Genomic DNA, 17,722 nt, shown 5'->3' with positions numbered 1-17,722 from the left:
TACAGTTTCTCTTTGATGATTCTTGCTAGGCCCTATTAGGAGGGCTTGGATATTGTATTGGCAACTGTACTTTTGTACATATTTGTAAATTTATAACAGCATGCCTGGTGACTGCCAGTTTATGCACAAATCAGTACGCCTGTGGTTGATACAATGTCAAATCAATGGTAATGGCTGTAGAGCTTATCAGTTCACTGGGAACGGTTATGCTGGAATCCTTAGGTGTGATCTGTTTGTAATGAAAAGTTATGACAAAGCAAGTAGGCCTCACTTATTGTGAAACTCATGTTTAAAGACATTAGGCTTTTAAGGGTGTATTGTTATTACACTGTGCTAAAGCCCGTAGGCAGATATTTTTTTTTCACAGAATCTCGCATTACCACATTAGGCAATGGTTTTGTTGTTGGTGACTGAACCCGAACAAACCATGAAGATAGCAGCATAGTATTTGAGTTTTTTAATTGTTTTAAAAACTGTTTGTGATTTTAGTACAGTACACTTGATGGTTGACTTGTGGTAAAGCTTATGCCCAATACAGTAGGTGTGAGTTGGTTACGGTGACAAGCCATTCTGGGTCGGACTGAGAGAGAAAATAGGCCAGAGCACCAAAATAAACATGTGTCCCCTTTAGTGAATGAGATAGCTAAAAAGAAGCCCATGTTTAAAAATAGGAGCAGTTTTGAACTTGTAAAGGCACTCTATAAGTATGTTTCAAAGTTGCATGATTTGAGCATGCTTTAAGCAGCGTTTGTTTTAATATCAGGGAATCAAACAGTAAAAACCAGTCCAGCAGACCATAAAACAGCCCACACACTGACCAGCCTGAGCAGCCCGCCAGGCACTGTATAATTGCTTTATAGGCCAGTCTTTCCATGAAACCATTGATGAAGGTTGCTGGATTATTTGTAATGAAAATTTACAATAACCCACTTGTTTAGTCATCAGCTATGAGTCTCAATGATTGACAAACGCTAATGGTAGGGGTAATGGCCCTCTTTTTCTGTAGTGCATAGCTTGATGGGGGGTGGGGTGAGTTGGTTCTCAATTATGGGAACCAGGGGTGCTGGGTGGGGGGAGATGGGGCACAGGGATGAAGGATAGGGACTGCTTGTTTTTGTACAGAGCACTGGGGTTGAAATGGTAGGGAAACTGACAGTATTCTGGCTAGCGGTGGAATTATGATGGTCATTTGGGTCTGCCAACGTGTTTTCGACGTGTGTGTGTGCTCAATCCGTATGGTGGTGGGGTAGCTCGTGGATCTGGGGATGTGATACCTATACTCTTTAATGGTGGTTGTCCTGACCAGCAGCTGCATGTTCTATCCTGGAACATTAATGGGGTCAAGTCATCGCATAGGGATAAAATGATCCGTATATTTTTAAGGAGCAAATTATATGCTTTTAGGCCACACATTTATCTTTGGCAGAAAGCTTGTTGTTGGAGGAGCTTGGCTATCAAGTCATGTCTACTTCATGCTTCACCTCTGCCCAGAGAGGGGTCGCGTTACTGGTGCAGGATAGCAAATGGGGGGGATGGGGTGGGTGATCATTAGAGGGCAGACTCGGGTGGGCGTTGGTTGCTTCGACTATTCAGGAGGAAAGGGTTTGCTTTACTATTTGTGTGGTTTATGGGCCAAAAACAAATGATCCTTGATAATCTGTTGACTGAACATAATTTCTGGACACCACCCTTTATCGTTTGTGGTGTTTCACATCGTTTGTGGTAATTTTAACATCTCTGTGTCCTAACAGAGATTCTTCATCTCAGTCTCTGACCTCTGATTCTGTCTATGCCGGACTGGTACGGGATGGTAAGCATCACTTTGGGGGGCTCTTTACCAACTAATTTCCTCATACGCTTTTGGTTGATCTTTGGCGTTTTGAGTGGCCTTGTGAACTGGGATTTATGTTTTAGTTTGCCCCCCACAAAGAGATGTCATAGCAGGGATGTGGAACTCCTATAGCCACACACCCGGGATATATTGTTTGGGGACAAGGGCAAAAGGTTTTCATGCTTATTTTGTCCTTGGGACAAGTAGGCCCAACCCCATGCAGCAAAAACCCTTTGGCTGCCAGTTCACAGAGAAGGTAACTGTTTGCAGTTGATGTAATACACATGTCCATAAGTTAATGCTGTTCTAACTTGTATTTATGGTTTATTAATGAAAAGTATTTTTTATTAGGGTGAGTGCTGTAAATAAACTTTTTAAGATCACACTGCAATACTTACAGTGGTTCAAGTAAAATAAAAAAGTGTACACGTCTGAAACGTTTAACAATATGAGGCTAAGTATAATGCTCCCAAAATGCTCTCAGATTAGATGCAAATGTTTGCAGATGCTTGTAAGCAAGAGTGTTGATTCTTTGCTTTTAAAATAAAATGTCCAGAAAAAAAAATGCAAGTAGGAAAAAAAACGTTTTGCTACTATGAAAGTTAAGGTGTTATTTCTTTGAAGCGTCATTTAGTAGAATATGTTGATGCATGCTAGAATTTCCCAAAAATATTCCTAATTGAAAATCAGTGTAACCATTTTCAACAAGATTATGGGAAGTAAGAAAACAAACAAGCACTGGCAAAGCTAACCGATCCAACATTTGTTGTGAGTCTTTTGGTTTTGTCAATGCGTGTCTTGTTTTGACATGGGTTTTGTAACACTTTATTGTTGTGGGAGCTGCCAGGCTCTTACCATTGTAACGAACACTGGCAAAAAGCAACAAAAAAATTTTGGTCTCAAAGGGCACACATTGCCACCAGTGGCGTAACAAAGCCCCCTGCAGCTCTTGTGGTGCAGGGGGATACCTCAAAGGGGCCCCGTCAGCATAACACCTGCCCTAAGTGAGACTGGAGGGTGGCCCCCTCCATGTTCTTTGCAGGGGGGCCTCTAGTTTCGTTATGCCACTGATTTCCACAGTAGTTCATGGCATGGAACAAAACTACTTTGTGTGCCAAAATGCTCCTTGTGTAAGAGTAGAACGAGATCACTCACAGTAAGGCCAGGCAATAGATAGAGAGAGAAATAAAAACAAAATGTCTTAGCTAATGACAGACCTAATTAGGGACCCAATTCTTAAAGAAAGTCACAAAAGTGCACCCATGATATATGTCTTTGAATTAGTGGCTTTCATGAATTCACAAGAACTTACGGAAGTAGACCAGGAAATCCTACTCCTAGAAAATATTTGTGAGCTGTATTTTAGCAAGAGCAAATATGCATGTTAAAATCTATTGAGCATCTACAAGTTTTCTTTCCCTCCACCCACTTTTTTCCCGGCCCTGGAGGAACTTCTACTTCTGCCACTGTCAGGGTTGAAAACTCTTAAAATAGGCAAGTAGTCGGTTTGCAGACTCAAAGGCATTCCAGCCCTAGAACTACTGCTTACTGCTTCCTCCAGTCTGCCCCAGTATGTAGATCTGCGCAAAGGTGATAAAATAAGTAAATTGCTATTGTAGAGATTGAAATTGCAAGTATTCAAGCCCTACTATAGTCCTGGTATAATCAGAGAGGCTATTATCAAGGCTCTTACATAATGAGATTTCTGCCATACTTTGTCGCCCCACTACATGGCACCAAAGGGACAAGTCGATTTTTTTTACATGATAAGTATATTTAAGATGCAACCTGCACCATGGACAAGTAGATATTTTATTAAAGTTCACAACCCTGCATGGTTAGATATGTTTCTGGTCAGCAAAACGCTGATCTCACCTTCAAAGTTGGTACTTAATCCATTGGTTTTAACTGATCATAACTCTTTGTTTGTTCAACCCAATGAGACTATTCAGGTATCGGGGCCTCAGGGGTGGACATATGAACAAAAATTACTGCATGAAGAGGTGTATGTCAGCTTCGTGAGTTTTCATTTGCAAGTGTTTTTGGAGGTTAACATCCACCCTTAAGGCTTCGTGTTTGGGACAAACTCGTCAATTTGCTTCCCACCAGCAGAGGATGGTTACGGTGGATGAGAGCGGCTCGTCTGACTCTTAGCTTTTTAGAATCTAACCTGGCTTGTAGCATCATCACAAAGGACAGGCCTCGGGCTGAGCGGCTTTTGAAGCAGTCTATCTCCCTCAGGGCTTCTCTTCTGAAGCAAATTTGGGATCAGGTGGTTAAAAATGGCCGAGTCAGGTAAATGGGTAGTTTTGAGAATAGTGCAGAAATGGGGCAAATTCTCTCTTTTAGAGTAAGGGACGGATCTAGATTTAACATGATTCAGCAGATGGGGGGTGAGAACGGGGAGCTGGTAGCTGACCCCACGGCTATTAGAGACATCGTTCAACGCTTCTACCAAGATTTGCATTGAGAGGATTGTTTTTCCTCCGTCGAGGACATTCTCCAATTTGTGGGGTGTTTTTTTCATTATAAGGCGAGTCATACGAAGCGTTCCAAATTGGAAGCACCTATAACTCTTTTGAAGGTGCAAAATGGTACTGGTTCTCATGCTAAAAAGAAAGCACTGATCCAGATCAGAGTCCATTGGAGTTTTATTCTACCTTTTTGCCCCGGTACTTACAGATCTGTTCAATTATTTTCACTCACTGGATCATGTCCCTGAATCCTAAGAGACTAATATAGTTATTTTCCCCCCAAAAAGGTAAAAATCCAACTGCTTGTTTTGCATATCTCTCAATCTCCCTGATCAATGTGGATTCCAAGATCTACACGTGTTCTTGCCAATTGATTGTCTATATTTATCTCTGAGCTGGCCGTCCCTATCCAGCACAGCTTTATTCCAGACCAGGACACAACATCTCATGTTAATACAGCAATTAAGACTTTGGAGACGGCTTCTTGTGATGAGGGGCCCATGGGCGTGATTCTTCTCGACGCCTTTGGGGGATCATGGAGCCACTGGTTTAGGTCCTTTCTTTGTCTCCAAAGTTTGCTATCTTTATTCCAGCCAAAAAAGCAATAATACACTGTTCTGGCACGCTTTCTGATCCTATTTGTATTTCTCGTGGTGCTCTCTTTATCCTCAGCTTTTCACTTTATATATAGAGCCTTTTATACAATCTCTTAAGCAGGATGAGGAGATACAGCCTTTGAGAATACATCAGTATAAAGTCGAGGTATTGGTCTAAGCTGACAATGTGACTGTGTTAATATCTACCCCGGTCAGTGGCTTAAGGGCTGGAGTGTCAGAAGCTCAGTCAATTGGGTAGTCTTTAGGTATGAGTTGAATTCTGAAGAGTTAGGCATTGTCTAATGTGACTCCTCCTGGGTCAGACGAAAGGTGGGTACAGATTGCGGTGTTTCTATGGGTTACCTTATCTGTTAACACTGCGGCGATTGTGAAGAACAACTATGGGAAGCTTTTTCAACATACAGTTAAGATTTTTACCAATTAGAACCGTTTACATTTGGGTCTGATCGGCCGCTGTAACCTCATTAAGGTAATCATTCTCCCGTGATACCTTTACCTCTTTCGCTGTATTTCTATGTTCTTTTTTTTTATAAAGGTTGAGTTTTCGTGGCAGAAGTTCATATGGTGCTATAAGAAGCCCTGCTGCAAGATTCAGTTTTTACAGCAGCCCAAGGAGAATGGTGGGCTCCCGCTCCGGGTTTTGCAGTTTTATTATTAGCCTGCTGGTTTTTTTCACTGCTTCGTTTGGCCTGGGGGTTGGGGGGGTGTATGAACAAGGGCAAATGTTTGCTGATTTTCTTCCATTAGGCGTATCATTTGTCCCTGGTGTTGTGGATACAATGTACTTTAACAGAACTCATTTTAATATGTTAAAATGTTTTCATCTTTTAAGCGTATATTTCCTGATCTCACCCTACTGAACCAGCTTAGATATTTAGGCTATAAAATCCTAATCTACCTACCTGTACCATTAACATATTTCAGGCGAATTGGGAGAAGGATACTCTCCTCACTCTAGGCCAACGGTTTGGGGGAGATGTTCTTCTCTCGTTTGAGGATTTACAGCAAAAAGTTCTCGCTTCCTTATACCTGTTTTTTAGACATCTTCAACTACAGCATTTTTTGTCTAGCTGCAGGAAAGGTGAGCTAAATTGCTTTAATAATCCCTTACAGAAGCTTATAAGTAAAGCTCCAATGAATAGAAATATTGGGCTGGTCTTCGAGTCAATATATTTTTGTTCTCATGATCATTCTGTCAACTCATTCCAGTTAAGTGCAAATAGGGGGAGTCAACCTCTCAATACTGAAAGTAATGGCGGGTGATCTGTGGCGTAAAAAAATATTGGTACAGTTGGCATTGAATGCGTTTCTTATTAAGGTGCATCATTTTTAAATTCATCAGTGATTTGTATTAAACGCCTTTTGGTTATGAAGTTAAGGGCGAAAGATCGCTGTTTTCAGCATAGGATGGAGCGGCCAAAGTGGTCCATGTTTTTCCATCTTGCCCTACACTGCGTCTGTTCTGGGATTTTGTTTTTGTAAGACATACAGTATATCTGACTTCAGGGCTATGTTTAACTCAGAGTTGATCATATTGGGACTATTTAGCAGGTTTATATTTTTTTTCCAATCTCCTTGGCCAGATTGGTCCTGGCACGTTTCTGGCTTTCTAGTAGAGCCTCCTCACCCTTGGATTTGGTGGAGGGAATTTTTAAACACTAGTATGCTTGAAATGGCACTTCTAGAGAGCGAACCTCGTCGGAGGAGGCTGAACCGGATTTGGGACCCAGTCGGGCTCTGGATGACGGGTGTGGCTGCTGCTTGGGACACTGGCTTTAAGCCCTTTTTCTCTTTTTTCCATGTTGCTCCCCCCTACTCTAATCTAATCGGTTTTATAAACAATGTATGATCATTTCTGCTTTTTGCCTCTCTGTGTATATATCTGATGACATATTATGTTATGTTGGTTCTTATTTTCTGTTGGTTGTGTAATTTGCTTTGCTATTTTTTCCCCTTTTCATGCTTTTGGTTTCTGGTTTTTCTCATAATAAATTTTTTTAAAACAGTAAAACCGGTCTTCAGACCATAAAACAGACCCACAAACAGCCAAAAAATAGCCCACACACTGATTTGTTAGAGCTGCCCATCAGGCACTGAATAATTGTCTTATAGGCCAGTCCAACCACAAAACCATTGATAAATGTTATAGGCCTGATTGTTTATAATGAAAAGTTACAATAAAAGTAGTAGGTGTGACTCTTGATTGTGAAAAGCATATGTTAAAGTCAGGCATCTAAGGGTATATTGTTATTACTCTGTATTAAAGAATACAGATTGGTATGTTGATCCCATGGTCTACTGCTGTGAGGAAGTATTTTGGTGTTGGTTATCACTTCTCAAACCTTACGGGTAGACAATTCGCACAATAATAATTCTTGCTAGAACCTCTTTGGAAGGCTGACAGGCTTAGCTGTCTGCCAGGAACTAGTCATTTAAAACAATCATTAGATAATACTTACAACCATATATAAAAATATATCTATACAGACATTCAGAGAGTCTTTGAGCAAGCTCTCTTCCGCTATTGGTCAGCCTGTCATTAACACTCTGCTTCCTTCCATGATAGTGTACTGCATACTGTAATGGTTCAGTCCACATCAGTCATTGACTCTCTTGCCCTGTGAAAGACACTAGTTTCTGGTCACATCTGCACATCCACCCAAAAATGCGGGCGTTTCAATGTCAAGACTGGTTAACCAGTACTTTTGTTTTCTTGTTTTATAGTTCCTCTTTATACACTTTGCTTCTCCTCTTTTTTTTTCTTTTTCCTAAGAGGCTACTACAACTTTTCAAGCAGTGCACTCGAGTTCCTTGCTTACGCTCATTCGATCTGCAGTGCACTACATCCCGCATGGCCAAATCCTCTAAACTGAAAGACCATTATGGAATGCTGTTGTCAATAGTGTATGCTTGTCTTACCATTCCAAGATGGCCAACACTTTGGTTCTAAATGTGGCAACCATGCTGGACCTTTAAAACAATGATAGGCGCTACATACCATATCGCTATATGATGGACACTTGCCACTATGTTATTGCACGCATACGCCTGCCATGTTTAGACGAAGACTTATTTATTTTTTCTACTTGTATTCTGTTAATTTATCTTGTATATGTTGCTGAGTTTGTGTGTGTTTTTTACAGTTGTGTCAAAGGGTGAATGGAAGAGTCAGTAGATGGATGAATGGATGCAGCAGTGCAAAGAGGAATGAGAGTGAATGTACGAAGACTTAGTAAGTGCCTAAACCCATCAATGTCACAATAGGCAATTTCATGCATAAGCCAGTCCCATTTACATTGCCAAAGCTTATTTATTGTTGTAGCATTCGCTTGCCATAACATTTTTCAAATAATCATTGCACTAGCTTGCATTGGCCAGACCTATTGGCTTTGCCCGTGCTGCTTATATTAGCAGAGGGTCCTAGAAGATTGGAGATCAGTATGAGTTTGTGGTTATCTGTAAAACTGGCAGATTCCACTGGTATGGTTTTGGTCCTGGGCACATAAAAAGGTGACAGAAGGGGAGTGATGTGGTGTAGGAGGGAACAACAAGCTCTTGACAAAAGATGTAGGTAGGAAGGTGTGTCTTGTATGATTACAATACAATTTATTTTTTGGAGTGTGAAATTGTGGTACAGAATGGCAAACTTGTTTCGCATGAGTTTATAATGATAGGTGAAGAAGCAGGCATGAGTTATATTTATGTTATTAAGGGTGAGGGGAATATTTGCTTTTTAAGAGTAAAGTGACCACCTCAAGGTGCAATTGAGGAATCCAGTCCAGTTGAGGACTTAAGGCTGACAAACTAACACATTTAGGGTGCTGTGTCTTGTTTTGCTTTGTCTGGACAAATTTGACTTACAACTGTGAAAACAATGGTATGTGTGTGAAAAATTCAGGATTGGAGCCTGTCCATAATGCTCTTGAGTGAAGCAGTAGAGATCTGCTAAACCAACTGCATGTTTGCACTGAGCAGCATGGCAAAATGTGTGGCAGTTGGAAATGTGGTGTGGAGTTTTTCTGGTGAATAGAGGGATGTGAATAAGTTTTTGTGGGCTGGTAGTGCTTCTATCTGAGTAAGTATGGGTTGATAGGGATGAGCAGGGGCAACGGAGATGTGGTGCACATACCAGCTTTTCTCAAACATACTTCAGGTGCTATGGCTTAAGACAGTACCAGACCCAAGGAGGCTTGAAATAGCAGTTGCAACTAAGAGGATTCATGTATTTTCTCAGTCATTCGCTATAGTCCAATGGAGGTTCAGATGTTTTCCAGCAGGTCAATAAAATGTGTGGTGCGATATCTAAAGAAGATGGTGTCAGCCAAAGGTTCCTGAGTGCACAGGTAAGAAGATATAAAGCAATATGAATGGAGCAACAACAAGTGGGCACCAGCCAGCTTCTTCAATGGCCCCATGATGGTTGAAAGGACACGCTCAAGCTTCTGGAAAAAAAAAGTGGATTTAGGGGGGAAATCAAGTTTATGTTTAAGTTCTGACCTGAGAGGTAACATTTTAGTTCTGAGTTAAGAGGTTATGCATTCTGGGGGATTTTGGTTCTGGCATGAAGGAGGATATTCAGGTTCTAGCCTAAGTGTTGAAGTACTGTTTACACAGAGGGATGATATTTAAATTCTAATTGGAGGGGATAAAATGTTGGTGCTGACATGAGATGACATTCCTGTTCTGACCTCAAGGATGATGTACTGGTCCCAGTAAAGACGCTCCATTTCTGATCCCTGCAGGTGTCACTTCTAGCTGTGGATGAAATGCATCAGAACCTGCCAGTTTTGGAGAAGGATCTGTACTGGAACGATTCGGACCCACAGCCACCATACACTGCTGCCACTGCGGAGTACAAGCGGCCCTCATTCCTGGGCTCTACATTTGATATAAGGTAACAGCCATCCTGCAACAAACTGGGGTCGGGGAGGCATGGTTCCAACAGCGAGTCCCTACTAAGGATGCAACTAGGTCCTTGCACCAGGGCCAACTTAAAGAGGAAACAACTTACTATCTTAGGGAAGGGTCGTTCCCCTGGGGGAGCAAATTTATTGTAGGCCTTTTATGCTCCCCTTGGGGGCAGATTGGTGTATTTCTAGTAAGCTGATCTGCCCCAGGGGGTGGTGGGGACCACTTAGGCACAAGGGATTAGTGTGTGTGTGTGTATGTGTGGTTTTTGGTTTTACATTTGGGCCATGAGAGCTTTTCTAACTCTCAAAATCGTCCCACTTGGAATGGTGAGAGCTGCACTTTATGGACTTTGGGACGCTGCCATGTAGAAAAATCCACAAGACCTAGACACATCTTAAAACTAAACATCTGGGTTATTTTCTTAACCACAATGCACTGCAAACCTCCAACTTTGCTGCAAATCACATATTTTGTGATGCCATTTTCAGGGGAAAAACCACAAGCCTTCTTCAGCAGCCCTTTTTTCCCATTTTTGTTTTTTAAATGAAACGTTCACAGTATTTTGGCTAATTTCTTGGTCTCCTTCAGGGGAATCCACAAAGTCTGCGTACCGCTAGAATCCCTAGGATGTTGGGGGGAAAAAGGACGCAAATTTGGCATGGGTAGCTTATGTGGAGAAAAAGTTATGAGGGCCTAAGCGAGAACTGCCCTAAATAGCCAAAAAAGGCTCGGCACAGGAGGGAAAAGGCCTGGCAGCGAGGGGTTAAAACAATCCTTGCTAATTGGAAGAACTACAATAACATATCTGGGTATGTTTCATAATTAGTGCTGATAATCATCAATCTTTTAATAAAAAATCTTCCAGTCTCTTCAGGTCCACACTAGACTCGTATCTGCAAATGATTGTTCCTCCACCCCAAAAAAAAGTATCTGGGAAACTCCCTCTCACAGGTCTACATTCAATGCTTATATTAATTCTTCTTTCTCCCCTCTATCTTCCTGCACCCCCCCCCCCTCCCCAATTCTTTCTTTCCATGTCACACAGGAACCATATTTTCTCATTCTTTGGTCTTCTATTAAATATACTCACATATTCGTAAATATACAACCAGAATGTAATTATAATACTGATTGTCTATTCAACTATATTGTTGCCTTGTAGTACGTAGCATTGCATATTATATTGTGTGTATCGGTAAAACAAAACGTAACAAAGATGTTTTGAAATACGAAAAAAAGGGGGGAAAATACTCGTGAGTCAGTCTTATGCTACTGCCATATCTAAAACGCAAACTTTGTCTTTCTTGCAGCATGCAGAAGGAGGAAATGGAGTTCCAGCCGCTGGAGCAGATCAACGAGCACGAGGAGGCTAACCACTCCACGCCCTTCCTGGGGCACCTCGGCCGCTTCCTGGGAGTGCAGTCCCCCAGCTTTCCCCGCTCTAGTTCCAAGATGAACCTGCTGCTGCGGCGTCGGCAGGGGGCACTGCCCCACTTCCCACAGTACCTATACAAGGATGTGCCCTGCTGCGGCTTGGGCAAGGGTGGCATGGCCAACGGCCCGTCCTCTGCCCCGGTGCGCCCAGACCCGTTTGAGGGGTTCGATGCGGACACACGTGACTTTGACGCCTTCATGTCCACGCCCTTCTACGAGAGACCTGGCTTCTACAGTGCCCCCCAGACACCAATCAACTCAGCACCCATGGTGTGCCCACCGCGGCGCCACGGGCACAGAAAAACACCCACGCTTGCCAGCATATCCAAGGAAAGTCCCGCAAACCTGTCCCCTACCTCAACCAGCGAAAAAGACCGGAGCCTGAGCTCGTTAGTATCCGGGGCTATGGACAACTGCACGTGGGTAACAGAGAAAAGCACAATGCAAGATAGCGCGGTGCTGCCCGTGGAAGATAACACCACTGCCAAAGACGCCCACCCCCCACCTGTTACCAACCCGCGGTTCCCACCGCATGAGGAGCTCGCAAGCCCCGGGAGGCAGGGAGGGCCACAGCTGTGTCTGTCACCGAAGAGGGGCCTTCTGGGCCGCCGCTACCACAATCTGACCCTGGAGAACCCAGCATTGACACCCAACTTGATCCCGGATCCCGCCGGCGGCCATCACACCCCAAGTGCAAGAACCCCCACTGCTAGCTCTGTCTTTTCCTTCTCCTTCTCGCCCGTGGCGTCCCCTTTGCTGCAGCGGACGCACTTTACAAATACCAGCACAGTTTCTCCTTTGGCCAGTCAAGGATCTGGGGAGGCGCCCAGGACGCCCAGCGCTAGCAGTGGCCACAGGAACGAGCGAGGAGCACAGTGCCCCGAAGACTCTGGGGTCTCCCTGGCAGACGGGGACTATTCTGGCCTGATGGAGGTCATCATGGAGGCCGGCGAAAATCTGCCAGATGAAGGGAAAGTGTGCAGGTTCGGCCCAGAATGCTAGACGAAGATCCGGGCCGAGGTATGACCTACCGAAGAGGTTCTTTGGGCGCACAGACCATGACTGTGCTTCACCCCCGTCTTCAAAGACAGTTCGGGTTAATGCAGGTCAGCAGCAGCATTGGACGGTGGTCCAGTGAAGGGAAAGCTGGAATGATAGAAAAGGACCAAACGAGCTATGTGCTGCGTAAATCCAACTCCATTGGACTAGAGACTGTGGTAACCACAAGAGAGGCATTTGCAGACGTAAGATCTTGGAATTTATAAATATATTTAAAAGAGCAGCGACCAGAAGTGGACAGGATTAGGGCACTGGCCAACAAACTCTTCCCAAGAGAAATCGTAATCTGGATAAATCCAAATATAACAGTCTACTACTTCAGAAATAGGGACATCAAAGAAAGAAGCTAATTTGGGTGGGGAGGCGGTTAAAGTAGTTGGTGACCCTCCTTGGAAGTTTTTGACTGGTTCAGGCAAGAAGCACCCCATGCCCCCCTTCTCCTGACATAGTTGGGTGATCCTGAGAGCCTAGTCGACCATATGAGGCAGCAGGTGTTCTCCTTCCTCCAGAAGTGGTTGGCAGAAAAGTGCTGCACTTCAAGTGGAAAAGTATCCAGAACACCTTAAGTGCAGCCCAAAAGATTGAGGAGAGGAAGGACACACCGGCATTCCATATTCTGGTCCATGAATTGTGTGAACTGCCAGACAAAATGCTCTTTCTGTACATATAGAGTTGTTTCTTCTTGCATCACGGTTCTGCAGTGGACCCACAATATATGTAAGCAAAGCATGTTCTAAGGCCTGTTGTTTCGGACATAGGGAAGTGGGCGTGTCATAACATCCACACTTCGTACTGCCGCATGTGCATCAAAGAGATAAAGCTGGTGTTGGCTTTGGGTGTAAACAGGCAGAGTTACAGCTAATTCTGCAGAGGGGAGATTTCGCCTCATCAGGTCCAGCCCAGGTTTGGTCGAACACTTGGGCTTCAGAAGAGACGATAACGGAGGTGAGAGAGTACAGTGCAAATAATAATCATTAAAAGGGCATCACGAATGGGACAGCCACCATTGCAGAGCCAAGCCTATTAACAACACTGTCACGGAGGTCTTTCTTCTACACCAGGGCTGAACTGTGGATCTACACCCAAGCATATTCCTGCAGTCTGCTTTGAGGACTGCTTGATGGAAAAATGTGGCAGAGGGTTACACAACTAACTAACTGGACAGATGGTGGTGCAACCATGATGGACAAAGTGTCTAAAACCACCACCATCCTGAGTAAACACTGTGTTCATGACCCGGTGTCTCACATGTAACAGCAGTAGCACAGAAGACAGTACTTGTGACCGTGTCTCTGACGAGTAAAACCATAGAAGAGACTGTACTCCTACCACCATCCCCTCACATGTAATCCAGCCCCACCTTAAGACACTGTACTCGTGACAGTGCCTCACACATAACGGCACCAACACAGAAGACAGTACTCACGTGGATGCCCAGCGTGTACCACAGCACCACCTCAAAAGACGTATTTTCCGTGATAGGGGCACAAAAGACAGCTCCCACATCAGGACACAATGTACACATGACGTGGTGCTCCACAAGACTCCAACTAACCCCCAACCGCCTCAGGAAAAAAACAATAGTCCTTTTGTCTGCTCCCGTACGACAGGGTGAACTGCACACATGGTGCCTTGCATGTAACCCAGAATCAGTTAATAAAACACTGCACACCTGACACCGTTTAACGGTATTTCTTTTTTTTTTCTTCCCTAAACTGCACCCTCAGCGCGGCACTTAAATTAGGACTACCTTAAAAGTATAGCTCAGCTGAAAACTGTACGAACAGTACCTCAGACAGTACAATCTGGTATTCTTCTGGCTGTGTATCAAACATACCACAGCACTACCGTAACACGCTGTCACCCCCAACTCAGGGATACTTTACTCACGTCTCGCTTCTACAGCCTTACAAACGACCCCAGGAGACACTGTACACTCGACACAGTGCCGTACAAACACACTCCACATCAGGACTCCTACTTTGCTTCACACATACACCAAAATCACCACCAGTATTGCAGGAGACGTGACGTGGCCCATCTTTAGGTGACTACTTATGGCAATATCTCACATGCTCCAACACCTTATCTGAAGAACTTGTACTCATGACTGGGTCTATAAACACATGCATCATTTCGGAAGTTAATCTCATCATTTGGCTCATATCAAACTTTAAAGAGACCCTGTTCGAGGCATAGTAACGGGACTAGCCAAGCACCACCTCCAAACATTGCACTCCTGATACACTGCTTCACACACAGTCCCATGAGAGTTTCCCCTCCCCCTCCCACAGTAACACAGTAACTCAAGGGTAAGGAGCACCCCTTCAGAAGACAGTGTACCAGTGTGACTGAGGTACTGCTGCTGTGTGAAACCACAGCAGTACCTCGGGAGGCACAATTCCTTTCTACATGAAAATTCCAGGTGATGGGTTACAAACGTTTTTTTCCTGTTTGATAGCTGAAACGTGGACTTCTAGACATTGAATAGAGTTTTACTTTTAAATTAATTTCACTCATTACAATTGTTTTTAATTAACCACTGAAATTAGAATACCCGTTGATCTCATGCAAACCCAATGCTCAGTGTATCACATTCACCCCAAAAACTACATACCACACTACTTCCAGATACTCGTGCAACTGTGCTCACGTGTTACAAAGCACATCCTAATAGGCACCATGGCCTCCTATGTAACCCTGCCCCACCTCAAAAGACAATGTTCTCAACACAGCACTACTTCGGAGACCATGCTGTTAACGCAGTGGCTCAGATGACCAGAACCCACACAGGCAACACAACACTCATTTGTTCATGTATTATTTGCAAACACACAGCCGCTTGAGCTTTCACTGGTTTATAGTTTTAAAGTTGCAAGGCATTCTCACAGATCGTGGTCTTACTGGACTGGAAGGGCACCCAAAGCCTTACCCACATGGTGGTGGACAGTTACTAACTTCACCAGGTGTTAAGGAGCACAAGCACAGTGGTGGCAACATACCATGTATTGATCAGTAGGATTGAACAGGTCCCTTTTAGCCTGTGTTACTGGAGGGATGCCTAAAGCCCACTCACTTTTTAAAGTCCCACTGATGTGTGCTTAACTCACTGTTGGCCTACATCAGTTAGATGTAAAATGCTGCAGTCAAGAGAGGTGACTCTGCACTGGTTGAATGTGTGCCTTGGAAGGATAAAGTACAGGGATAAAGCAGTACATGGAAGTATTGCTGTGCATGTGTATCTGCAAGGAGTAAAGTACATGAAGTGTGTAGTGTGGTGCACAGCACATGATGAATATGTGTACCTGCAACTGGCACACATATTCATGAGTAGTGCCTGCGGAGTGAATGTGTGTGCAGAGTGCACGTCGTGGTATAAAACACAGAGGCCACAGTACTAGGCAGTAGGCAGCACATATACACTGAGCAAAATTGTGCCCGTAATGAGACATTACAATAAGGACCCTGGGTTCCATTTTTGGAGGCCTAGGCCTGCTTGGTAGACACGCGGTAGAGGAATTCTTAAAACAACACCACCACCATCTTCTCCCCCTCTACAGATTTGTTTATTGCTGCATTCCTGTGAGCTGGGTGAGACACACTGGAGAGGGCAAGCATGCTTGTACGATTCCCCCCCCTTCCCCCAAATACACTTTAAAGGGTGCTTTTTGATTCAGTGAGATCATAAGGAAGGTGCCTGGACACAACTTAGGAAGGAGATTGGGCTATCAGGGAATCAGAGTGGGGCTGGTAGTTCAGGATTAACCTTTTGATGCACTCATCACTGTGGTTGACATCCAGGTGTGAACACTAGTCAATCCCATGGCTTGCATTGGAGGATTATCGCTTTGGAGTCTCTCTGCTGTGACAGGTCTTTACAAGGAGAAGTGTGCACTTCAAAAGAATCAGAACCGAAACAAAATAACTTCAAAGACTCAAACCCTAAATCACATTTGGTGTCTGGAAATGGACTATAAGAAAGGAAGAAAAATTTTAATCTGCCAAGCAACCAGACAGGCTGTGTGATGAGGGGAGGTTCTGCAAGACTTCTACCTGTGACCAGGACTGGGGGGGGCCCAAGGCCTGCTAGGTGAGGGGGGGACATCACCCAAGACCACCTGCTCTGGAACACCAGGTCCTGCCTGTTTGCAGAGACCAGTCTGCCCTGTGAGAAAGAAGAGAGCATTAGAAGGAGCAAGGTCCGGTGGGGACCCCTGTCAAGTGAACTTCCAGTGCAAGGAGACAGCTGCTGCACCAATCAGGCATTACTCATGTGCAGACGAGTCAGCAACACCCCAATCGCCAGGAGAGGGCAGCATTGAAGATATTTAAAGACAGCTGTGCACCAAGGGCAAAAGCCTGAGTGGCACCGTTGCCGTGACACGTGTGCCGGAAGGGTCCTCCATGGAAAAGACTGCCTTGCAGAAAAGGGACAAAGACTGTTCAACCCCATATGCCAGGACAAACACCTGCTGTAAGGACTGCCATGCAGTAAGGGCCAGAGCCCTGTGTGGCAGTGGAGCAGCAAGACCATATGCCAGGAGGTGCTGCCAGGAATAGTACTGCCATGTGGGGGAATCAGGTAGGAGCCCACAAACTAATAGGTCACCAGGAGCCATGAGGAATGCACCTGACCTTACCCTTTTTGGACCTAGAGTGAAATGTGCTGAAGTCTGAACGTCGTAACTGTCCTTTGAATGAGTAGAGATAGAAATAAAATACCTTTGTTATAAAAGTATTTTGCAGGACATTGATTTATTGCTGCTGCACACTCCAAGTTATGATTTGTGTTCACTAACTTGTATTCACACCCTCCCACCGAGACAGCCCTAGACTGTTCTTTCACTGAGACAAAAATGCAACCAGGGTGCTTGACCCAGTTGCTCAGGATCCATCTTAGACAGGGCCCTGGGACATCAGGAGTAAAAGTCGCACCCCATAGCCCTCTGAAAGGGATTCTGGCAACTGAGATGGGATGTTTCGATACAGTCTTTTAAAGTCTGAGAGCGCAGTCAATGCTAGGTTTGTCTAAAAGGAGATATTTAACCAGTTTCTACCAACTAAGCAACATTTCTGTAACACAAAGGGACTTTCACAAGGTTCAAAACTACGTGGACTGGCTTTCTTTCATTAGGCCAATAATGTGCCCTCAACAAAATTAGACTGATGGCAAGGAAGGGGACTGGGACATAAAGTTAATTAAAGATGACCGGCTACAAATGTCAGCAATGGTTAAACATTAACTCAATACTAGCTTCTATGTGATTTGAAGAACCAGGGATATGTCCCTTTTCAGCGATGATCAGGACTGCAGCAAAGTGTGGGATTATAGCGCAGCAGGGGCGGACAGATATTCAGGAGTTTGATTGCGGCACAGCTCCTCAGGTGGCTTAAAG

The 17,722-nt window shown here is 44.3% G+C and overlaps 1 protein-coding gene across 1 annotated transcript in view; it reads left to right on the top strand.

Annotated features, from left to right (window-relative positions):
• Window positions 1–17,116, top strand: part of BEST1 (bestrophin 1) — a 253,632-nt gene extending 236,516 nt beyond the window's left edge. The window contains exons 9-10 of the mRNA XM_069223219.1: window positions 9,665–9,816; window positions 11,144–17,116. Of these exons, the coding sequence (XP_069079320.1) occupies window positions 9,665–9,816; window positions 11,144–12,269 (1,278 nt within the window). The 3' untranslated portion in view covers window positions 12,270–17,116. The remainder of the gene's footprint in view (window positions 1–9,664; window positions 9,817–11,143) is intronic.
• The last annotated feature ends 606 nt before the right edge of the window (window positions 17,117–17,722 follow it).

The sequence above is a fragment of the Pleurodeles waltl genome, chromosome 3_1 (genome assembly GCF_031143425.1).
Source record: "Pleurodeles waltl isolate 20211129_DDA chromosome 3_1, aPleWal1.hap1.20221129, whole genome shotgun sequence".
NCBI lineage: Eukaryota > Metazoa > Chordata > Amphibia > Caudata > Salamandridae > Pleurodeles > Pleurodeles waltl.
The sequence above is the reverse complement of the archived record's forward strand: the minus strand, read 5'-3'. Positions and strand labels throughout refer to the sequence as shown.